The sequence below is a fragment of the Aethina tumida genome, chromosome 4 (assembly GCF_024364675.1).
Source record: "Aethina tumida isolate Nest 87 chromosome 4, icAetTumi1.1, whole genome shotgun sequence".
NCBI lineage: Eukaryota > Metazoa > Arthropoda > Insecta > Coleoptera > Nitidulidae > Aethina > Aethina tumida.
Genome location: NC_065438.1, coordinates 6,894,234 through 6,917,635, shown reverse-complemented (window position 1 = coordinate 6,917,635; position 23,402 = coordinate 6,894,234). Strand labels below are relative to the sequence as shown.

The following is a 23,402-nucleotide window of genomic DNA, read 5'->3' as shown; positions in this document are numbered from 1 at the left end:
AGATTTTATAACTTGATTTATTAAATACTTTACCTTTGCTGTACTTGTTTATACTAGAAGCAGAACAATTATTGTTTTTGTTTTTCGCACAGGACTCATTACAATTTGAATTTTGGATAAAAATAAATAAACAAACAAAAAACAAAACCCGATGAAATATTAACATTTTGTTTGTATAGGTTATGTATGTCTTCTTCTTCTAAGATACAATTAAAGTTCAGTTTTTAGGCGCTAAACCAAAAATTTAAAAATACCTTTCCTAAGTAAATGATAATTAATTTAGTTATAATCAATTAAATTGTTAAAAAATAGTAAATCATACTCTTCTAAAATATTAACATTTTGTTTGTGTAGGTTATGTTATACTTAAATTGAATTAAACTTACTTTTTAATGCGTCAAAATAGTAATTTATTAAATTCATGTTTGAATTAATATTAAAAAGTGGTACTTTAAGCGGAGTGTGATAAAATAGTTGAAACTTGAAGGCGTCCAATTATATGAAATGAAAATTCGGTCGAATGGCAATTCCAGTCTTCCAAAGCGTTCAATAAAGTACCCCACGAAAGTCGCCCCTATTGTCAATGGACATAAGGTAGCGCAACGTCGGCCATTTTACTGTTTTACTCGATTCGGCGATCGAAACGGCCTTTGTGACCCAATCGACCAGTGGAAGAGTCCGGCCTCGCCATTCGCTTTGTTGTGCTTGTGCATCTTGTGTTTATTTATGTTCCCGTGAGACGATGGAGGTTAAACCCGACACTGGACTGTTCGACTTGAGCAAAATATGTAGGGCCTGTTTGACCGAAAAGGAGGAGATGAGATCGCTTTTTATTCAGGACGAGTCGACAGGATCGGCGATCGTAATTGCCGAGATGGTAATGGGATTATCCTCGGTTCAGGTACAGGTTATTTATTCAATTTCCAAACAATTATTAAGAATTTTTAAACAATTTCTGTTGGAATGAGTCAGTTTATTTTGCAACAATTCCAGTAATTTATAACTTTCTTTATCTCGAAGTGAAACAAATTTATATATACACTAATATCTATAATTATAGCTTATATTATTAAAATATATTAAAAATATGAGCTGTACTACTTGTATTGGATGCCAGTACCTTCAATGTTTATTGTTTTTTCCTGTTATTGTTGTGTCTTCTGGGATAAAATTTGAGTAACTTCTTACTTTATGGTCTTTCATTGCTCTCTGTGAATTTAAATCAACTATTAACTGGTGGTCTTTTGCTTATTATAATTATTTAATCATTGGTTGAAGTAAAACTGTAAGAAAAATAATAATATAATCCACCTTTACCAAGACAGAGAAACAAAAAGAGAAGGCTAAGAATTTACAGCCATATAACTCAATCCTTTCTTGTATTATTAAATAATTTAGAGAAATTGGCCAAGTGGTAGTTACAAAAAAAATTGTCTGAGTTTAAAAATCGATGATTGGATAATTCAAATGTCCAATCTTCTTGTCCATTGACATTAAAGCTATCCTGGAGGAAGTGGGAATTGCTGAAATTAGTTCAAGCACTTTGAGAAGATGGTTAGTAGATGGGGGTTTGAGCCCAGACCTCCAGGAAAGGCTCTGGTTTCTACTAAAAATATAAATGTCCAATTTTAACTTGCCCATGAAGATGGGCCATAATTATAAAACAAAAACGATATTTTACAAAATATTAATATTAAATTAAATAACATATTTAATCATTAAAAATCTTCCAGAATTAAAGTTAATAAATTATTCACAATGAAATAAATATCACTTCAAAAAGTGTTTGTACCTTTCTGTTTAATATGTTAAATATATCGAAATGAAACTTGATCATTTAAAGCTAATACCCCTATAAAATCAACTGAATTACGTGCATTTAGAGGTCTGGGCTTTGGCTGGCCAAGTCATTAGACGTACTCCTTGAGAAGCGAACTATTCTTTAGTTAACGAGTGTTATCTTCGACAAATGGATGCGTATGATTCTCCAGAATGTCACGATAAACGAAACAATCCATTATCCTATCTATCTTAACCCGGAGGCCCATGCCAAATCCAAAAAAACATCCCTAAACCATAAAGCCTAAGAGATTATACCTTAATTAGTTGGTCTTCTCACCCATGAAATGTCATCAGATTTGAATAATTGGAATCGACTTTCATTGTCCATCTGTCCAGTTCACATATTCTCTAACCAGAAGTAGAAATAAAGGGCATCTTTGATGATTTCCTTCCATAGAGACCAGCTTCTTTTAGTCTTTGTTTTATAGTACTCACCGACACATTGATTTCGTTGTGTATTCCTTCAGTTAAATTTGGAAGTCGCCCTCGAAATTATTAATTTGTTTTAAATTTAAATCGACTGCAATTTTACTCTGCTTTTCACCATTCTGGAACTTTTCTACAACTTTTTTGTTGGTTTTAGTTCAGAAACAGTGGACACAAACATGAAAGAAAATTTTTACTAAATTTTAATTTAGAAATAATTATCTATCTTTTGCTGTCAAATAAATTTTTTCAACAAACAAAAGATAGCAAATAAAACATAATTTAAAATATTATAATCCTTTATTTAAAATATATACTATTTATTCATAGATAACAAATGATGATGGGCTACCTGGGGTAGTCTGCATGAACTGCTTCCACCAAATAATCAGCTCGTTCACGTTCAAACGTCTGTGCGAACAATCGGACATGAATCTGCGCCAGTACCTGGGCAAACCTCTCCCATCTCAGAAAAAGGAGGAAGACCGTCGTCCGCAACAATCCCAAAACGATTTTAACTCCCTGCTGGACATGGATTCGTCCTCGGAAGAGAGTTCCGACGACGACTTCAGGGACGAGTACTCTCTAATGCCGTCCACCGTGCCCGAAAACTCCGACGACGAGAAAGCCATTGCTCAAAAACAACTGCTCAAAGCCTCCAAGATGCAAAAAAGCAAGATGTCCAAAAGAAAAATGCTTGCCAAGTCAGGGAAGGCTGGACGTAAGTAAATATTATTACATAAAGTTTACAACTTATTAATTGGGGTATTTATTATTAGTTATGTCGTCCAAAAAAATGAAGTGCCACTCCAACCAGTGCAACGTGTGCAAAAAGCTGTTCATCAACATGAAATCCTTCAAGAAGCACCTGAAGACCCACATAGAAGACCGACCGTTCAAATGCAAAGTGTGTAACCGCGGCTTCACCGAAGAGAACTACCTGAACAACCACATGCGTACACACGTACCGGAAGAACAAAAGCCTCACGAGTGCAAGGTGTGCAAGAAACGCTTCATACACCCGACCCCGCTCAGCAAGCACATGCTCAAGCACACCGGCGAGAAGCCGTTCGTCTGCAAGATCTGCAACAAGGGCTGCTACGCCGAGAACAGCCTCCTGAAACACATGAAGATACACGAGAAGAAGGAGGGCGATCCGGCGCTGCTGAAGCACATATGCGATTATTGCAAGACGGAGTTCGCCGACGCCGAGACGTTGTCCGTTCACATTAAGCAGCACACCGGGGATCGACCTTTCTTGTGTAATATATGCGGCAAGTGCTTCCCGCAGAGGTTCAACCTAGAACTCCACTTAAGAACACACACAGGTACTAGTTATATGATTATTAAATTTAATTTTTTGGTACAACGTTGATTTTTTAAGGGGAGAGGCCGTTCCAGTGCGAGATTTGCAAGAACGGTTACGTGTCCAAGGCCAGTTTGAAGATACACATGCGGACCCACACGAACGAACGACCCTTCGTCTGCGACTTTTGCGGCAAGGCGTTCCGACAATCCGGTGACCTGACCAGTCACAAACGTCTGCACGGCACCGAAAAACCCATCGAGTGTTCTGTATGCCAAAAACGGTAAACACCACCTCTTAATAAACCCCTGAGACTTAATAAATCGATTTGTTTTCGTTCAGGTTTACGACGGTGATGAAGCTGAAGTACCACATGAGGAACCACACGGGTGAACGGCCGTACGTGTGCAACGTGTGCGGCCGGGGATTCACCGTGAACACCATCCTGTTGAGGCACATGAGGGTGCACTCGGGTGAGAGGCCGTACGTGTGCGTGACGTGCGGGAAGGCGTTTTCGCAGTCCAGTACTTTGAACACGCATATGAGGGTTCACAATCCCAACCCTAAGTTTAATAATCAAGAACAGACTGAGCAGCAGCAACAACAACAACAGCAGCAACAACAACAGCAGCAGCAGCAGCAACAGCAGGAGAGGATGAAGTTCCACACTGTTGAGCCAAAATATGAAACCACCCACATGCAGACAATACAACAAGATACCAGGATGTTACAGCCAGATACCACTAGGATGTTGTCGAGTGACGGTGCTAGAATTATAACTGAAACTGGACATCTATTGACTGATACTAGAATGTTAGGGGAGCAAACTGTTATTGCCACTGATGGTACTAGGCTATTGGTGAATGTGGGGGATACCAGTAGATTACTTGTAAATGATGGCTCAAGAATTATTACCAATGATAATAGACTGATTTCTAATGACAATAGACTATTGACCAATGTTAATGATAATACAAGATTAATGAGCAATGATGGCACGCGTCATTTAGTTATTGAAGGCACTCGGTTGATAACAGATAAATACCTTACAAATTATGATCCATATCACAGGGGGCAACTTTAATCAACTGATGCGTAAATAAAATTTATTGAATTCTTTATTATTAATAGTCTGATTTTGTTTCGCAACTTCAAACCTTTAGTAATTATGATTGTAACCATTTATTTGTACTTTAAATAGTGATAATTATATTATTATGTATGTAAGATAATGTTATCTTACTAAAATTGCATAACTACTTCCATTTTTATTTATACAGCATATTTAATTACAATTTTATACTCATTATTTATTTTTTTAAATAAAGTATTCAACTTAATCATTGTCGAATTATTGAACTGATATAAAATCAGGATTTCCCAAATAATCGCAACTACTTATTCATATCAGAAACTTATGGATATTTAATTTAGTTGTTTAATTTAAAAACTCGTTTTGAAGAACGTTTTAAATAATCTAAATGTTCGCATTATATTAATAAAACCACAATGAAATGTTTACGTTTAACAACAGTATTGTGCATTATAAATCTGAACTACGCCATAAATTTAGAAGGTAATTTGAAGTACTTAAACAATTACTGTGATACAAATGTAATTTTTAGAGAACGTATCCTTCAATGACCCTTCTTACGTCCGTTTTGATCATCGAGGTAAAAAACATTTACTACCACCCACAAAGTTATTCTAATCTAATCTAATTTGATCCTAGAAACAACCTCCTGTGGACAAAGGGGAGGATTTTACATGAACAGAATTGTGGGCGGTAAAGACGCCACTAAAGGTTGGTTCACTCCTTAAGCATATTAATGTATTAAAACGAAATTTGTAGACGAATTCCCCTGGCAAGTATCAATACAGCTCAAACGTAGAAGCTCACAGTCTCATTTATGCGGTGGTGCTGTCATTAACAGGGAATGGGTGCTAACCGCAGCCCATTGCATACATGAAGTCGACCAAAGTAAGCTGAGTGTTGTAGCTGGAGCTTACGACTTTTACAGCCCCAGTGGTAAGTATTAAATTTAACTGAGTAGATTATTAACTGATTTTTTCAAGTGCAAGAGCAGCGGAGGAACGTTACCAGGATTATTGCCAACAATTTCGATTTCCCTACGTTTTACAACGACATACTCATGGTTAAAGTGTCGCCACCCTTCAACTTGAACACCCCGCACGTTTTGCCCATTTGCTTACCAGAGCCTGAACAAAATTTCACAGGTAACTAATATAATATTGAGACGTTTTATGATTGTTGATGTAGGTGTGGCCATTGTGACTGGCTGGGGGCGCCTATCGGAGACCGGAAGGTCTGCTTCAACCCTACAGAAGGTCAGCTTACCCTTAATAGACAAGGATGTGTGCGAAAGGAAGTACACCAGATTGGGCCTTTCTAGGTATTTAAATGAATGCCAAATCTGTACGGAGTACAGAAAAGGTGCCAGAGACGCTTGTCAGGTAAGTAAAAGTAGCTTCAATCAAACGAATTGGTACACACTGACGTTGTTAATCTAGGGAGATTCTGGAGGTCCCCTTATATGCCAAGGAGATGATGACTCTTATTATTTGTGTGGCATTGTTAGTTGGGGTATTGGCTGTGCAAGACAAAATCATCCCGGCGTTTATTCCAAGGTAAAAATAAGAGTTTTTCAATCTATTAAACATATTGTTAGAAACTATAAATTATTTGTTCTAATAATAATTTTTTTTTTTTTATTATCATCAAAATTACTAAGCAACAATTTTCTGAGAAGCACTGACGTTGTCATTTACTATGTCATTACTATCAGAAAATTAACTTTATGCTATCAATTATTTAAGAGGCACACTTAATGTGGGTGGTCTAAAAAAAACGTGACTTTTGGAATTTTTTTAAAAAAAACTAGTGCATCAAATGTTTTAATATTTGGGGAATACATTTGTGTATAAATAATGAACATACAGTGAATTTTTAAAAGTACCCCTTAAAAAGACGCATGGCAAGACAACATTAACAAAAATCACTCAAAATCTTTTGAATTAAAACATTTTTCAACAAGTTTTTTGATTATTAAAACGTTATTTACTAGTAATCCTTTAATTCTTGAATGAAGAAATATTTCTGAATACAATAATATTCTAAGAATTTCATTATCTTGTTATTTGTTACTCTAAACAATGTTGAACTATTTATTATTTTCTTATCACTATTGAGTATGCAAACCCTGATCTCCCTGGCCTTACATAAAGTTATATTGTTTATTAAATAAATGAAACCACATACTCCTTTACACTACATACACTTTTAGGTATCCTGCTACATACCATGGATCAATTACATATTAGACACCAAATAATACAAATAAAAATAATTTCATGTATAATTTTGTTTCATTTAAATATACATTTTCAGTGCAACAACTACAATGAATTAAGACAGTACTAGTACTCTATCACAGAATCAAATTTTGAGTCACTCCACATTAACAGCCTTCTAAAAATCGCTAACTCTACCTTTGCGCTCCCAGTCGCCGTAACGAGTTGGCTCGGGGCCCTTGGGGCCTCCAATTTCACCCGTGTGGGGGTTAGTGTTGTCCGGCCAAGAGGGCAAGGGTTCCTTCTCCTGGTACGGGTGTTTGCCCTCAATTTCGTCTAGTTTGCCAATGGGCGTTTTGGTCTTGAGCTTCTCGCGGAACTCCTTCATCCTGGGACTGAGCGTGTCGTCGGACGACGACTGTCTTATTATTTCTGTGGGGTTATTTGGTTTTAGGTTATGTCTTCTTGTTTTAGATTTTTGCTGTTGCCTATTACCTGATATGGTAGGTGACGGTGAGAATGGTGATTTTTTCAATTGGCGCAACGTGTACATCATTATGCTCATTTTGGCGACTTTTAAGTTACTCTGTTCGTATGGAGGAGCTAAACAACATTCAAATTTTTTAATGTTGTCAGTGTTACCTCGCGGTTGATTTATGAAACTGTTTCGAATAAATAGATGACGTATCTAGGCAACCAGTATTACATTTGCTACTTGAAGTTGCGGAGGCGACGCGTCGCGGCGTTGTTTCTAATCCAAGATGGCCGTGAGATTTAAATGTTGAATGCTTGTGTTGTTATTTTATTGTTTATTTACTTATTTTGAGCATTGTCAATAAGTGGAAATACCAGTGGCACATTATTTTGATGCATTGGGTCACAAGAAGCGTCTCATCATCGAAGGTAATTCTTATTTTAATAGCAATTAATCTTTTGCGGCAGTTAACAACTGAAAACAAAAATATTTAATAATTTACAAGCTTAAACTAATTTTTATTAGATTACAATGGTGGGCAGAGAAATAACACGCAAATTTAAAATAAAACATTTTGTAAGATATTTCATAAAAGGATTTAATTCAAATTTTGTCCAGTCAGTATAAAAATATATTTCACTATACTTACTATTAATATCTGTGTGTCTACTAGAAAAATTAGACTGAGTGAATAAACCCTGCAAGGATATATTTCAGTAAAGAAACCATTGATATCAGAAAAAAATATTCCAACAAGATTAAATGTAGTATTCTTAATAAAAGTTTGGATCCCAGATACACTACAAAAACTTTGAAACATGATGGAAGAAAAGTTTTGGTTTGGGATTTCTTATCTTGGCATGGTACAGGACTATTACAAATAATTATTATTAATATAGACCCTTTTGTATAAATTATTTTGATTTAGATACAAAAGGAATAATGAGAGAAGGAATATAGTATATTTATTTTAAATAAAGTATAGAATATGTTGATTGTATTAATTAGAGATGTGCGTTTCCTAATTAACTTCAAAATACTAATGTGTATAAATTCTGTGGCCAACACTGTATATACAAATATAAAGTACTGAATTTATTCTTCCTGAAATAATTAAAATCTTATACGTACCATTATTATTACCATTAAATATAAATATATTAAATTGAATTTATTCGATAATTTTAATAATCCATCTAGTTTTCTTTAATGTTTTTTGGTATCAATAAATAATTGTCAAAATGTGCGCTTATAATAAAAATCTTTAGTACTAAAGGATTTAAATACAAACAAATTTACAATACTTATAAACAAAAACATTCAATACTAATGTTAAAAATTAAATAGAAACAAATTTTATAAATGTTCTACGGCCCCCACAGTATTCTGATACGCTTCCAGAGCGACATCTTTCAGTGTTAAGGTCATCGATGGTCCGGTTTCTAGTACCATTTTATGGAAGTGACCATCGGGATTTTGTAAGAGAATGTGAGGATGGTCGAATTCGACCATTCTACCAGCCTCCATAACTAACACTTTGTCAGAATCCATGATGGTGTTAAGTCTGTGGGCTATTGTTAACACTGTACAGTTCTTAAATTTGCTTCTAATTGTTTTTTGAATTAAAAAGTCAGTCCTGGAAAAAAATATTGGGAAGTTTTGGATATCTAAAACATGTGTAACTTACTGTGGGTCAACATTGGCGGTGGCCTCATCAAGTACCAGAACTCTGTTGTTTCTAATGATGGCTCTGGCTAAACAAATTAATTGCCTTTGACCTAAACTGAAATTGCTGCCACCTTCTGAAACTTGGAAGTCCAACGAATTGGCTATGTCCTTTAACTCGACCTAAGACATAATTTAGCATTGTATATACTAAAAATTTACATAATATGAACTTACGGCTTCTAGAGCTTTCCATAATTTGTCGTCTTCGTATTCTCCAAAAGGATCCAGGTTGTATCTGAGTGTTTCAGAGAACAATACCGGTTCTTGTGGGATGATAGAAATTCTTTTCCTCAAATCCCTAAGTCCTAGGTCCTTAGTGTCCACCCCATCTATACACAAGCTACCTTCAGTAGGTGCCAGTCTGAACAAGGCTGATATCAATGAGGATTTTCCTGCGCCAGTTCTTCCAACTATGCCAATCTGGAATCAATGAGGTTTTTGTATTGAATTAGTTATGACTAATAAACACTATATTACTTTTTCACCGGGGTTTATGACTATGTTCAAGTCTTTAAGTACAGGAGGATCAGTGGCGACATATTTTAAGAAGAGATGTTTGAATTCGATTAAGCCTTCTCTTGGCCAAGGTAACACAGGCATTTTTCCTAAAATTGATCATTGTAATGCTTATTAACTTTATTAAAAGTAGACATTACCCTCTTCTGTTTCAAACGGTTTTTCAGTATCAAGTTTGGTATAGTGTAGAACTCTTTCCACGCTTGTTAATTGATTGATGACTTCTGCAGTTTGTCTCATTCCGTATTGCAGCATACCAGTAAGAATTAATGACTGCGAAATTGCCAAACCAACCAAACTGCCATTAACTTCACTGACTAAAAATCCAAAGCAATTAATAAAAAGTACTTAATAACTTATCAAGAACTTACAGTGGGAGAAAACCACGAAACTGTAAGTGACACAGGCCACAAACACAACACAAATCAAATCAAGCCAAAGACCAAAGGATACAACGCAAGTGATAGTCAAAAACCAGGACGAGGTGTGAACGTCTTGGTGATGATCAAATTCTCCAATTAAAGACGTCTCAGCTTTCGAAGCCCTGATAGTAGTGAGACCGTTTAAGCTTGAATTAACGTGGGAGAACATCGGGGATTTAGCTGCAATTAAATTAATATTAACTTATAAGAGCCAATAATTGTGGCAACTTACTTATTCCCTCGATGTGTTTTATGGCTTTGGCAGTTGAGATGTACCAATTCCTTAATAAGATGAAGACTGCTCCCAGCACAACCATGGCAATAATGATGTAGGGTTGGGATACAGATACCATGACCAAAATACCGGCCATAACTAGAGTTATTTGTATAGCTTCAATCATGACTCTGGGTAGTAATTCGTCGATTGCCCCCATGTCTTTAGAAAATCTATTAAGGACTCGTCCACTGGGGTTGGTGTCGAAGAATCTCATAGGTGCCTGAAGTAGGCAATGGAACATGCGTTTGTGCAGGTTTTTGGAGCACTTCATAGCCAGTTTGAAGAACAAGAAAGATCTCATCAGGGTGAATAATATAGCTCCAACAATCAATATTGTATAAATATAGATGGCTGAGTTTGTTTTGATTATCCTTTCTTCTTTGTTATCGTTGATGAATGTGTCAAAGAGACTATCGAAGAATGAGGAGATTTCTTCGGTAATATATTCTAGTTCACTTGTTGTATTAGTGACTTGTGATGAATTCACATATTGTATGTCGAGTTCTGATTTCAGCACACTGTCGTTGGAATGGCGTACAGCTTCTTCTTGAGTCCTTGATTGAGTAGATACAATTTATTATTTAGTTGTTTCAAATATTAATTTTATTTACCAGAAAGTTATCCAGTAGTCAGCTCCAGTACAACAAGCTTGTCCCAAAATTAGGACACAAATAAGTGTCCCCAACATGCAGTAACTTTTAGAAGATCTGAAGTACTCTTTGAATGGTGCCATATCAGTTACAATTTCTTCTTCATCTCCTATCTTTGATTCGGTGTTTACTTCATTTTCCATGTTGTCTGATATGTAGCTCTATATAATAAATGTAATATTATAATTTCAATTAAAACTAAGTTCAGGAATTGTAAAATTAATCCCCATCTCACCTATTAACCAAATAAACCCATAACCCTTTATAAATAAATATTTTTAAATTATATGTACCTATCACCAAGTAATTTATTAAAATTTTATTATAAATCTCTTATCCCAACGCTTAATAATTCTTCACCGTTACCACCTTTAATTTTCTTGTGATCTCTGTGCTCAAGCAATTGTTTAAAGTACTAGCTAGTGCTTTTATAATCATTTGCAGGTGCAATAATCAAAGTTACAAATTAAAATTACTACCAACATTATGTTCATCATCTCTATTAAACCTTAGATCTCGGAACCTTCCAATTCCGCTTCCGATACTGCCGAGTACTTCCATTTCCAACGAATTAGTTATAAGACTCTGGATATAAATGTTAACAAATCGCAGTAACAAAAATTTAAAATAAATCATACCAGACATGAAATTGTGGATCCTTTTCTGGATAATTTTGTAGGTGTTGACCTGGACTGTTCCTCGAAGGACTCTTCTTCTTTCTCATCACTTTGTTCGTCTGAAGCTATTAACATTTTGGTAAAGTCCAAGTTGCTTTCAGACAATTCAGCAAACGTTCCTTGAGCAGCAATTTTTCCCTAAAACTCACTTTGTATTTCTATTTAAAACCTTAGGAGTTGTAGTACCTCGTCAAGAACAATGATGTGATCAGCAGTTTTTAAATACTGAAGTTGGTGAGTTATGAGGACTCTGGTTTTGTCGCTTAAATATTTACTGATGCACTCATCAAATAAGTGTCTTCCAACGTGGGTGTCGACAGCTGAAAGTGGATCGTCTAGTATGTAGATGTCAGCTTCTCTGTAAATTGCTCTGGCAAGATTTATTCTGGCTCTTTGTCCACCACTTAGTGATACACCTCTTTCTCCCACCATGGTCTTGTCTCCTTGAGGGAATTGTTGGAAGTCTTTTTCGAGGGCACACACCTAAATCAACAAGTAAATTACCTTTGTGTTTGTGTTTATGATGATAGTTTTTACCTTAACGATTTTCTTGTACCTTAAATGATTGTACTCTTGGCCAAAAAGTATATTATTCCTAACTGTCGAAGAGAACAACCAAGCTTCTTGTGATGAATATGATATTTCCCCACCAATTGATATCTTCCCCGTGTTGGGTACTAACTCTCCTAAAAGCAGTTGCAAAATAGTACTCTTCCCAGACCCAACAGGCCCAATAATCGCACAAAGCTTTCCTTTCGGCACCGTGAAGCTCAAATTATCCACCACTTTGGTACCAGACACCCATTCAGCATCCACCTTACTGACCCTGATGTTTCCATCATCACTGTAGTCAATGTTAGCGTCCTCTTTTTCCTCCAAGAACAAAAAGTCCTCCAACCGTTTAATGGCCACCAAAGTCTCCGCACCGTACGAAATAGCCATGGGATAAAATATGGCCATGGCCAGCTGGAGCATGTTAAAAAACTGAGCCATGGAGAACACCCTGTCGGCCGTTATGACGTTGCCGAGTAAAACGTAGCACACGCATGTTAAGTACAGGGTGGTCCTTTCTATGAAGACCATGCAACTCAAGTAGACACCCTGTAAGTACGCCGACTTGGTTAGGGAGCTGATTTCCCTTTTCCGTGCCAGGTGGATCAGCTTTTCGAAGGGTCTCTCCCACGCGTACATTTTTATCACTTGTATTCCTTGGATGACTTCGTTCATGAGCATCACCCTTTTGTCTGTTCTTTTGGCGATTTGCATTCGAAGAGTTGATGCCAATTTACCCAAGTATCCTGAGAGGAGACAACGTGTTAATGTGTTAATTTCTTTGGGAGTTGTGGAGTTTTACCTTGTACAGGCAAAGTGAGGCAGGCCATACTTAAGACGCCTGCTAAAGTGGATATTCCAACTTCCTGCCAGATGTAATATGTAACTAAAGCGACTTGGAAAGGCATGATCCATAAATAGTGGAGCTGAATGATGACCAGATCGAATCGATTAACGTCGTTGGACAACAAATTTACCACCTGACCTGCGGCAGTGTTTCCTAGGGATGTTTTGTTTAAACGCATTAGCTGAAATGTTACGTTATCAAAGTCATAAAGTTACCGAATTATAAGATTACACCTGAACAAACTGTAATTGTGCAATTTATGACAAAACAAAATTGTATGATAGTACCTTTCTATATATTAGAGATGTGATTCCAATTCTTATTCTCATACCAATGGAAGTTTGGCCGAAACTTATGTGATGAAGGGCGAAAACCATTAAAATTGATAATCCTACCAAAGCACTTGCATAAATGTACATCAACTTTTGGGTTTCTGGACCTTTTTCTTCTGAGAACAGTCTAATTAACTGAGCCAGGACAACTGGTTGGTACGGTCTGAACAAGGGAAATAAAATTGATTTGTTGCTAATTTTGTTGTTTAAATTGATTACCTAAGTACCACGTATAAAATAAAAAGGCCACCACCATAAATCATGTACTTTTTTAAGTACGTTCTAGTTAAAGCTCTCAGTAAACTTGGTTTAGTGTTGGCTTTTTTGGCTCTAACTATTTCTTCTTCCCAATTTTTTTCCAGAGTATCTCCCAGTTTGTTTGATCTGTCTGAATCCATTGTTTTATACAGATCCTTCACCTCCAAACCCTTTTTGGAACCCTTGTAAAACAATCCTGCCATCCATCTGAAAATAATCAGTCAGTTCATTGCCTTGAATATTTTAAATGATTAAAATTGGAGGCTTTTGTTTACTGATTTAATTAATCATATGTTAATAGTTTGTAAGTTAATTTTTTTGTTTATAATCTGAGATAAGCACCAAATACCATAAAATAAATTGATTAGTACTCACAAAAATAGTACTTTGGAGAAACACCCCGCCTTCCTGTAGGGGTTGTCCCTCTTGAGGGTGATTCCGGCGTCCATGGTCTCGACGTCCACCTGTACAACACACACACACACGTGCACCGAGTTTAACTAAAACTGGCGCCAGGTTTTTTCTTCACTTTCATATATACCACTGATAAAAGTGTTGACACAATTTAACACCCGAATATTAATTGTCGCGTATTTAGTCGGATCAACGTTTAAGACGGGATTGTTTTAAGATTACGATTTTATAGTAAATGTTTCAGTTAAACGGCGAGTCATTTATCTCCAGACATTGTTATAAATAAAATCATGGACGGAAGAACGAAGCGTGGTTCAGGGAACTGTGCGTTTTACTATCGCGGCAATGAGTGGTCGCATTTTTTACTGCAAAATGCATAGATAACAATGCGTTTTCGTGTTTGATCTAATTTTAATTTTGTGGAAATGAGCTTTATTTATTTATCCACCTAAAAATTGTAGTTCAAAGAAACCTCGTATATACAGTGGTGGTTATTATTATTATTATTTTAATAAAATCAATCAATTTGGTCTGAAAAAAGTATGTAATATTTTATTAATATTCATAAAAAATTGTCATCTTTTAGTCACAGAATCCATTAGTCTCTATAATGTGGCAGCAGGAATTTGTTGCCACTGCTCCTGTATGGTTTGGAGAAGTTCTTTTGTCTCGATACGACGGTCTAATACTTCCCAAAGGTGCTCAATAGGGTTCAAATCGGGGGACTGAGACGGCCATTCAAGCACAATTAAGTTTTTCTTTATAAACCACTCTTTAATAATTTTAGACATGTGTTTGGGATCGTTGTTTTGTTAAAATATCCAACGAAGTGGCATCTGTTTCTCGTCAAATGGAAACACGGTGTTTTCAAGAAAAGAATCCCCAATTCATAATGCACCCCCACCATGTTTAACCGAAGGATTTTGATATTTAAAATGTTATTGTCCAACACACATAAATTAAATTTACTTTTGTCCGGAAATAGACCGAAAATATTAAACATTAAGAATATAATTACAATTGACGACAAATAAAATAATATCCCACACTTTTTTCCACCACTGTAAATACATATCTACATATTTTATAAACATATGATAAAATACTGTGAATTCAAAGAGTTCAGAAAAGGTCCTAATTATGAGTAAAGTTATTGATAAATAATTTTATTTAAATCCAAGTTACAATATTTTAATACGTAAAACTTAATTAAAAAATATTAATCTGAACTATAATTGTGTTCATGTAACTAACGTTGAATAAACTATAAAAAAAGTAATAAATAAAAATGCATAAGTTTGAGATAAGAGAAAAATTCACTTTTGGTAACAAACTAATTATAAATATTCTGCCCTTGAAACATAGTAATGCACATTTTTAATTTAAAGTTGTGTTCAAATCATTAATTTTTCATGTAAAAATATTCTTAAACTCGAGTGGTATATTTGGAATAAATCTGGCCGGACAATTTTTGATAATTTAAATGAGATAATGATACGTACTTCTGGATCCACATGTTTAATATGGAAACGACCCACTTTGAACTTGTGCTTCATCATTTATTTGTTGTATGTTAACTGTTCGATTCGAAATTGGACGTGTTGTTTTCCATGGTTTTCATATCTTAACTGCTATTTAAAAATTCTACGATATTTAAAGTAATTTTTCAATATGCATTTTACACAAATAACTTGCATTGCTCCCATTTATTTCTAAAGTGTAATAATGTTTATTCATTATTATAAATTTAAAAATTGCAAAATATTTGTTGTAGTATTAAAAAATGAATATATTATTTATGGGATTTACATCTATAATGACAGATTTAGTTAGTGTTTTGTTCATATTTGTTATTGTAAATGAAAATTGTTTGTTACTATTTTATCTCACTTTTGTTTTTATGGTTTAATTGTTTTGTATAAAATCTTCGGATTATAATTTACATGCATGTGAAAATCCTCGTCCGAAATAAGTAGTTGTAGAAATGACTATATAAACATAATTTTAAATAAATTTATATAAATTTTGGATAATAACCTTCTAGAGCCGAATTTGTTTAAATGCAAATTATTGTAGATATCGAAAATGACGTGCATTAAATTTACACTGCTCCAATAATAAATCCGATACGATAATATTTTATGCGATTAATGTTAATGAATATTTTTACTAAACAATTAAAACTATTACTTTCCTAAGTATGTATATGTTTTATTTTAACTAACTAACAATAAGACACAGTATAATAAAATATATCTCAATATAACAATCATCTTAATACTGATCACTCAGGGACGGATTTCTGTCGTTGATAACTCATGAAGGCCACTTTTCTCAGTTGTTCCGACATGCTTTTACCAGTTTCCTGGACCATTTTGTAAAACACGCCGTTTTGATTTTGCAAAAGCATGTGCGGATGGTCGAACTCCACCATTTTACCACTTTCCATCACTAGAACCTTGTCCGAATCCATTATGGTGTTCAATCTGTGGGCTACGGTGAGTACCGTACAGTCGGCGAATTTTTGACGAATTGTTTTTTGAATCAACGCATCAGTCCTGAAATAATTTTGGTTTAAAACTTTGTAAATTTGAGGGAATTTTTTGGCTTACTGTGGGTCTACGTTGGCTGTAGCTTCGTCCAACATTAGTATTTTGTTGTTGCGCACTATGGCTCTTGCGAGGCAAATTAATTGCCTTTGGCCGACGCTGTAATTTGATCCTCTGTCCATCACACGGTTCTCCAAACGATTTATTATGTTGTCCGGGTCCTTCAACTCGACTTCATTTATCGCCCTGTACAAAACGTCGTCTGAATATTCCTCGAACGGGTCCAAGTTGTAACGTAAGGTTCCGGAGAATAATACGGGATCTACAAATCATTACACATTACCATTTACTGATAAAACAACAACATTAATAGTAATAATACCTTGAGGGATTATAGAAATTTTCGACCTCAGGTCTTGCAAGGTTATATCCTTAGTGTTAATATCGTCAATTTGAATCTCCCCCTCAATTTTGGCCAGCCGGAACAACGCAGATATCAAAGATGATTTTCCAGCCCCAGTTCTCCCAACAATTCCCACCTTTTCCTTAGGACTGATTTGCAGATTTAAGTTCTTGAGCACCAAAGGCTCCATGTCGTCGTAACGCAGCCCCATGTCTTTAAACATAATCGACCCTTTATTGGGCCAATTCTTAGGTGGTGTCTTCGGAATTGCTGGTTGAGGCTCTTTGGGCAAAACATTATATTCCAAAATTCTCTCAACTGACATTAATTGATTGGCTGCTTCAGTGGATTGTCGAATTCCCCATTGCACAAAGCTTGTTAAGGTCATAGCTTGAGTAATTGCTAGACCCACTTTGGCACCACTCAGTCCGAATTCTTCTCCGAAAGTTAAAAAGCTGAACGTCACCAGCACGATGAAAATGAAGCACAGTACGTCCAAATAAAATCCAAAGGCGGATGTTGCAGCAACGTACATAAACCAGGCTCCTGAATGGTAATCCTGATGCTTGTCAAATTCGTCTCTTAAAATTTTCTGAGCTTCAAACGCCCTGATTGTTGTTAAACCTTGTAACGTTGTGTTTAAATGAGTAAAAACGGGACTTCTCACTAAAAAAAAAATTAAATCACACAACTGTAAGGGGAGATTAAAACTGACTCACTTATTCCCTCCAATCGTTTGATGTTTTTCGATGACCTCAAGAAGATGTGCCTCATAATGACGAAAAATATTGATATAATGCCGACCAAAATAATAAAATATGGGTTAATAATTGTGACCAAAACGAATGTTCCCACCATTAATAGCAAAATTTGTCCGGAATCTAACAGTAATTTAGGCAAAAACTCGTCAATTTGGCAGATGTCTTTTGAAAATCTGTTTAGAATCCTTCCACTAGAGTTTGTGTCGAAGAATCTCATTGTGGCAGTAATAACATGATTGAAAATTGATTCGTGCAGGTTCTGGGAGCTGTTCATTGCAAGTTTGTAAAACATCATGGATCTGGTCAGTGCAGTAACAAATAATAAAATAATTAAACTCGTATAAACATAAATGCAAAGGTCTCTACTCCATAATTCCTTTACTTCAATAGAAACTCCCAAGGTTGAATTTCTAAACGTTTTATTCCTGGTGTCCTCAATATTCACCCAGAAGTTCACGAAGTAATCAACGGAACTTGCTGTGGCTTGTGCCATTAAAAATAACAGGATCACACAGAGGACATAACATAAATTGCCTCCTGCTCTTAAGTACTGCCACAATAACGATCCTTTAACTTTGCCTTTGGACGACTCTTCTTGGAGGTCTTTGTGAGTTTTTTCTTCAACTTCTTCGTCGTGGAACTCTTCCATCATGATACTGTCAGTTAGGCTTAGCTCACTCACTGCACTAGCCATAGAAGATTTCCTGCTCTGAAATATTAATTACAATTAACTAACCAAAGAGGTTGTATTGATGTGAGTTTGTTTTACCCTAGAGACGGACATCCTTCTGGAGATTCTTGTGGGGTCCTTCAATTTTTCTTCCTCTTCTTTCTCTGGCTCAGTTGTAAGAAGTTTGGCATACAAATTTTGACTTTGGCACAGTAATGAATATGATCCTTCTTCTTCTATGGAGCCCTGAAAGACTTATAAATATAGAAGTGACAAAATTAACAAGTAAATTGTGTTACATTTTTGAGAATAATAATATGATCGGCGTTTTTCAAATGGTGTACTTGATGTGTGACCAAAACACGTGTTTTCTTTTTTAAATATCCGTTGATGCATTTGTCGTAAAGATGTTTGGAAACGTGTACATCAACAGCTGATAGAGGATCGTCAAGGAGATAAATATCAGCCTCTCTGTACACAGCTCTAGCCAGATTAATACGAGCCTTTTGTCCTCCACTTAGAGAAGCTCCTCTGTCACCTATAATTAAATTAGTAATGTATCAATTAAATAATTTTATTTTGATTTATGTTACCAACAATTGCCAGGTCGCCATCAGGAAACTGCTTGAAATCTTTTTCTAATGCACAGGCGTGCACCACTTCGCTGTACCTCTTTTTATTGTACTCGCTCCCAAATAAAATGTTTTGCCTCAGAGTTGCCCCAAAAATCCAGGGCTCCTGAGAAGCATACGATACATTCCCGTTCACGTTCATTGTTCCCTCGTTCACGTTGAGTTCACCCAGAAGTGTCTGCAGAAGGGTACTCTTACCACTTCCCACAGGCCCAATAATTCCCAGTAACTTCCCTTTGCCCACCGTTACGTTGATTTTGTTTAAGGCAACGTCTGAAGAACTGGGATTCCATTTTACTGTGGCGTTTTTCAGTTGGATCATGTTTTCTTGCACTTCTTGGCTTTCGGGTTTTGCTTTAGGATGGCACTCTTCGTTCAACATGAAATCTTGAAGTCGTCTGATGCTCACAAATGCTTCAGACAGTTCCGCAATTCCTCTGACGAACATTGATGACATGGACTGGGATATTAGGTTGAAAAAGGCCACTATGACGAACACCTGTGAATAAAATAATAAAACATGTACTCTTAGAGGAAGGAGGTGATGAGGCTTACCTTTCCAGGGGTGATGGGCTGGTCAGTCAACGCCATGGTTACCAAGGTGCAAAACAAAGATATTCTGGTAGTAAACAGATTGAAGGCCATGTATAAGCCACGAACGTAAGACGACTTGGTTACAATTTTGAGTTCAGCTCTTCTGGACCAGTTGATGAGCTTCGAAAAGGGTTTCTCCCAGGCGTACATTTTAATAACCTGCACACCAGAAACGATTTCATCCATTAGTCGGATACGTTCGTCAGTCTTAAGGGCCGTTTGTTTTCTGTAAATGGCCGACAGTTTTCCGGTGTAACCTAAATAAAACCAACGTGAGCTTCGAACAAAAAGATTAGTGAAGACACGTACTTTGTAAGGGGACTATGATGAAGAAAGGTATTATTCCCAATACTCCAGCGTATCCAGCTTTAAGGTACAGGATGTAGAGGGTGACTATGGCGGATGTGGGAGCCACCCACATGTGGTGTATCACCACTGACACCAGCTCAAATCTGCTTACGTCGCCGGATATTAAATTTACTATTTTGCCTGAAGCTGTGTCCCCTAAGGCCGTTTTACTTAATCTTAGAGCCTAAAATTAGAAAAATATTGAATTAATTCATTGATGGGTCTTGAAACAATATAAATAATTATATGGTGTTGAACACCGCACGTGTGCAAAACAATAATTTTGTTAATTTTATTGTGACTCTAAGCAATTTAACCAATTAACATCGCGTGCTCTTAAACATGTTCTAAATTACAACTTGTCAACTCTTTATTAAACATTATAATGGATTTGGTATTACCTTCCTGTAAATCAAAGCACAACAAGCGGCCCTTATTTTCATTCCATAATGAAAGGCGTTCATTAAAAATTGATTGTTTAACAAAACAACCATACCATTAAGAGCTACCACACCTCCTGCATACCAGAAGGCTTCTTCTTTGGTGGTGGTGGAATTAGGTTGGAAATAATCAAGTAACAACCCCAACATTATGGGTTGGCTTAGCTTCATGAATATGTCCATGAAACTGAGCAAAAATCCTAAGTATAAGTATTCAGGCCAAAAAGTTGATATCAAAACTTTGATTAAGTTAGGAACTTTGTTTCGGGCTTTGCAAGACTCCACATGTCTCATCCATTTTCTGAAAATCAAAGTTAGATTTAAATGAAGTAATTAAATTGGGGAATTTGCAGAGACATACCTCTCAAGCCTATCTCCAAGACATTTACTTTTATCTGCTGATATTGGGGCGTAGAGATCATCTGCGTACATAGTCTTTCCATATCCCTTTTTGAAGATGTCGTACGTATAACTGAAATATATTATTTTAATATTATATTTGAGTAAATGCAGTAAGTAGAAAATTAACCGGTTTTATCAGGTTGTGATGATAATATTTGAAAGGAAAATTAACCAGTTTTATCAAGCAATGAAGATAACATTCGAACCTTTATAAATAAATGAAAAATTTTCACACTCACGTAAAAAACAAAATAGAAAATGGATTAGCACCATTTCTTGGATTATCGTTGGTTTGTTCTTCTTTGGTTCCATCCATTTTTAGTTGTCATTTGAGATCGATTCAACCTGAAAAATAAAACATAGATTAATAAATAAAATTGTTAAATAAATATACTCAGCATATTTAATTGTAACGAATATAGTAAATGTTTTGCTTTCATAACTAGTAATTAATTTTATCATGTTTATTGCAGAATAAACACTTTGACATCTAATTAGTCGCTCAATATGCAATTAATGGGGGGAAATTGATTAAATATTGAGTGGGACACATCATAATTTGGTATCTAAATATTATTTAGCATTAGGAAAATTTTGTTTCAATGTGACATATTTATTTTAATAAATATCTAGACGTCCTTTACCATTTAATAATAGGACAAGCAATTGAATGAATTAATTGGCATTTGACACTTTTAAATTAAAACAATTAATTTGTGTTTGAAACAGAGTGTCCGGCTTACTTTTATAAATTAATGAAATTTGCCTTAAATGCTCTTATATATTAAGTATTTTATCTGGGATTTATCTAACAAGTACATGAGTAATAATTTTGATTTTTTTTGTACAGATAGTATTGTTTTAAACATTTTATCTCCACTTTAACGTAAGAGTGTGATTCACTGTTTTAATATAACTTAACGTTATCTCACTTTCAAATTTTAACAATAGTACTAACAGTAATTCAAAAGTAAATTTGTACAAACTTTGTTTTAGTTCACAGCTGATTTCAATTCAAGTTAGTTGCCCTATGTAATTCATAAACTATGAGCATTAAGACAGTAAAACCACTAAAATAAAATCAGTCAAGTTCACTATCACAAGTGATGGGATAAAACCACTGCTCCTGTTAATTTTGCTTGAACTCTTAAATGGAAACATTATAGACTATTCCGAGTTCCACACGTCAGAAAATCCCATGCGAATTGTCGTTGGTGAAACGGACTGAACGTTGCCAAGAGGCCACGCACATTTTTCTCTCCACGTGCTTCCTTTGACTCATCTGTTACAATATGTTCCAAATGTTGAACCAACCGGTTTAAAGAGTCCCCCCTTTTTGATGTTTACTTTTTATTGTATATTGATTTTTATCATTTTTGTTTATTCTGTACGTACTTTCATGTATGTACACTCAGATGTAATATAACTTGAAAAAAGGCTTAATAAAGTCATCTTTTATTTCCATCGAAGACCTGAAGACTTTACAGGAGGTTACTTCAGGCACTGATGATCAAGTTTCAGGAAACTAAGGAGTGTTCCAGTAATAAAACACAATAGTTACTTGTTTAAAGAAAATTAAAGCCCCTTTTAAGTTAAAATTTAATTAATGTAAGTTTCCTAGTTACGTTGAGTTTTGAAATGTTGGGCAACGTTGTGTTGAACAGACCTTGTGGATCGATGTTGCGCGTTGGTTACAAGGATATAGTCAAAAATAAAGTAAATACACGACTCGTAGTAATGATCAGTTATTATAACGTTCTATTATTATCTCAGTAAGGTCAATTTTTCTTCTCCAGTTCCCAGTATGTATATCATTATTAAAAACACTTCATTCAATCATATTTAAGTACACAAGTTAATTAAAAATCAGTCATTCAAGCAATGAATGATTCTTCTGATAATGGTCACACTATCTTGGGTTGATCCAGCTGTCGTTTCTACAGCTGAAGGTGTAGATTACAAGTTTGCTCAATTATGGGAGCATACAACAGGCATTAATTCTAACAAACGTCATCAAAATCTTGCTCTTCCTTATAATTGTTCTGATAAGACATGTGACAACACTCTAGATTTTACAGTGTCCTCATTAGGATAAACATAATCCATCTTCATTAACACTGGAACCTTTAGTTCTTAGAACAATCTAATTACCAGAGTCACAACAATTGATTAATATGTGTAAAGAATATAGTTTATTAACGTTATAGCAAAATCATTATTTGTTAAAATAATAAGTTATAAAAACATTGTTTATACATAATTTATAAATAAAGGTAGACGACTAAACTTTATTCAAATCTAACTCAGGTATAATTTATAACAAACACTAAATTAAATGCAGTCAATTACACTATTTCAAGTGATAGAATTAAGTCACTACTTTTGTTAATTTTGTTTGGACAACGAAATGTAAACATTATCAACTGTTCTGAGTTCCACACGTCACAAAATTCAATCGGAATTGTGGCTGATCAAACCGATTTGACGTTGCCAAGAAGCAACCCAAATTTTTCTCTTTGCTCATTTATTACTCCCTCCAGTATTTCCCAAATATTAAGACAACCGGTTG

At 35.2% G+C, this 23,402-nt stretch overlaps 5 protein-coding genes across 7 annotated transcripts in view; 2 read left to right on the top strand and 3 right to left on the bottom strand.

The window, feature by feature from the left end:
- The window catches only part of LOC109605786 (O-glucosyltransferase rumi homolog), a 37,984-nt gene extending 37,796 nt beyond the window's left edge, over window positions 1-188 (bottom strand). For all 3 annotated transcript variants that reach the window (XM_049966202.1, XM_049966201.1, XM_049966200.1), the window contains exon 1: window positions 34-188. In XM_049966202.1, coding sequence (XP_049822159.1) covers window positions 34-166 — 133 coding nt within the window. In that variant the 5' untranslated portion in view covers window positions 167-188. The remainder of the gene's footprint in view (window positions 1-33) is intronic.
- A 193-nt stretch (window positions 189-381) lies between these two features.
- Window positions 382-4,914, top strand: LOC109605783 (zinc finger protein ZFP2). Its single transcript, XM_020022372.2, has 5 exons — window positions 382-901; window positions 2,599-2,989; window positions 3,048-3,596; window positions 3,653-3,857; window positions 3,917-4,914. Exons 1-5 carry the CDS (start codon window positions 743-745, stop codon window positions 4,656-4,658), a joined length of 2,046 nt encoding a protein of 681 aa, XP_019877931.2. The 5' UTR covers window positions 382-742; the 3' UTR covers window positions 4,659-4,914.
- A 25-nt stretch (window positions 4,915-4,939) lies between these two features.
- LOC109605015 (serine proteinase stubble) lies at window positions 4,940-6,954 on the top strand. Its single transcript, XM_049966731.1, has 8 exons — window positions 4,940-5,150; window positions 5,200-5,247; window positions 5,307-5,378; window positions 5,427-5,603; window positions 5,651-5,812; window positions 5,856-6,049; window positions 6,107-6,223; window positions 6,880-6,954. The coding sequence occupies exons 1-8, from the start codon at window positions 5,084-5,086 to the stop codon at window positions 6,925-6,927; spliced, it is 885 nt and encodes a 294-aa protein (XP_049822688.1). The 5' UTR covers window positions 4,940-5,083; the 3' UTR covers window positions 6,928-6,954.
- On the bottom strand, window positions 6,938-7,540 carry LOC109605784 (succinate dehydrogenase assembly factor 4, mitochondrial-like). The gene is made up of 2 exons (XM_020022373.2): window positions 7,382-7,540; window positions 6,938-7,318 (listed from the first exon to the last, which is right to left on the bottom strand). Exons 1-2 carry the CDS (start codon window positions 7,449-7,451, stop codon window positions 7,065-7,067), a joined length of 324 nt encoding a protein of 107 aa, XP_019877932.1. The 5' UTR covers window positions 7,452-7,540; the 3' UTR covers window positions 6,938-7,064.
- A 1,065-nt stretch (window positions 7,541-8,605) lies between these two features.
- On the bottom strand, window positions 8,606-22,010 carry LOC109605788 (uncharacterized). The gene is made up of 30 exons (XM_049966352.1): window positions 21,820-22,010; window positions 21,073-21,178; window positions 20,793-20,903; window positions 20,393-20,732; window positions 19,953-20,175; window positions 19,605-19,900; window positions 19,011-19,548; window positions 18,717-18,955; window positions 18,517-18,663; window positions 17,706-18,456; window positions 16,966-17,652; window positions 16,647-16,905; window positions 16,323-16,592; window positions 16,225-16,228; window positions 15,537-15,584; window positions 13,996-14,084; window positions 13,582-13,827; window positions 13,318-13,525; window positions 12,986-13,211; window positions 12,169-12,929; window positions 11,818-12,114; window positions 11,593-11,769; window positions 10,916-11,115; window positions 10,260-10,858; window positions 9,977-10,207; window positions 9,746-9,922; window positions 9,567-9,694; window positions 9,264-9,509; window positions 9,049-9,209; window positions 8,606-8,997 (listed from the first exon to the last, which is right to left on the bottom strand). The coding sequence occupies exons 2-30, from the start codon at window positions 21,147-21,149 to the stop codon at window positions 8,718-8,720; spliced, it is 8,016 nt and encodes a 2,671-aa protein (XP_049822309.1). The 5' UTR covers window positions 21,150-21,178; window positions 21,820-22,010; the 3' UTR covers window positions 8,606-8,717.
- Window positions 22,011-23,402: the final 1,392 nt, after the last annotated feature.

Coding starts and splice junctions, on each gene's coding strand:
- LOC109605784 (XM_020022373.2), bottom strand. CDS start 7,451: ATGAGCATAATGATGTACACGTTGCGCCAATTGAAAAAATCACCATTC. Junction 7,319..7,381: donor ACCGTCACCTACCATATCAG/GTAATAGGCAAC, acceptor ATAACCCCACAG/AAATAATAAGACAGTCGTCG.
- LOC109605788 (XM_049966352.1), bottom strand. CDS start 21,149: ATGGATGGAACCAAAGAAGAACAAACCAACGATAATCCAAGAAATGGT. Junction 16,593..16,646: donor ACAGCCAACGTAGACCCACA/GTAAGCCAAAAA, acceptor AAATTATTTCAG/GACTGATGCGTTGATTCAAA. Junction 14,085..15,536: donor TTAAACATGTGGATCCAGAA/GTACGTATCATT, acceptor TGTGTTGTACAG/GTGGACGTCGAGACCATGGA.
- LOC109605015 (XM_049966731.1), top strand. CDS start 5,084: ATGAAATGTTTACGTTTAACAACAGTATTGTGCATTATAAATCTGAAC. Junction 5,813..5,855: donor GCCTGAACAAAATTTCACAG/GTAACTAATATA, acceptor TTGTTGATGTAG/GTGTGGCCATTGTGACTGGC. Junction 6,224..6,879: donor ATCCCGGCGTTTATTCCAAG/GTAAAAATAAGA, acceptor ATACACTTTTAG/GTATCCTGCTACATACCATG.
- LOC109605783 (XM_020022372.2), top strand. CDS start 743: ATGGAGGTTAAACCCGACACTGGACTGTTCGACTTGAGCAAAATATGT. Junction 902..2,598: donor TGGGATTATCCTCGGTTCAG/GTACAGGTTATT, acceptor ATTTATTCATAG/ATAACAAATGATGATGGGCT. Junction 3,597..3,652: donor CCACTTAAGAACACACACAG/GTACTAGTTATA, acceptor TGATTTTTTAAG/GGGAGAGGCCGTTCCAGTGC.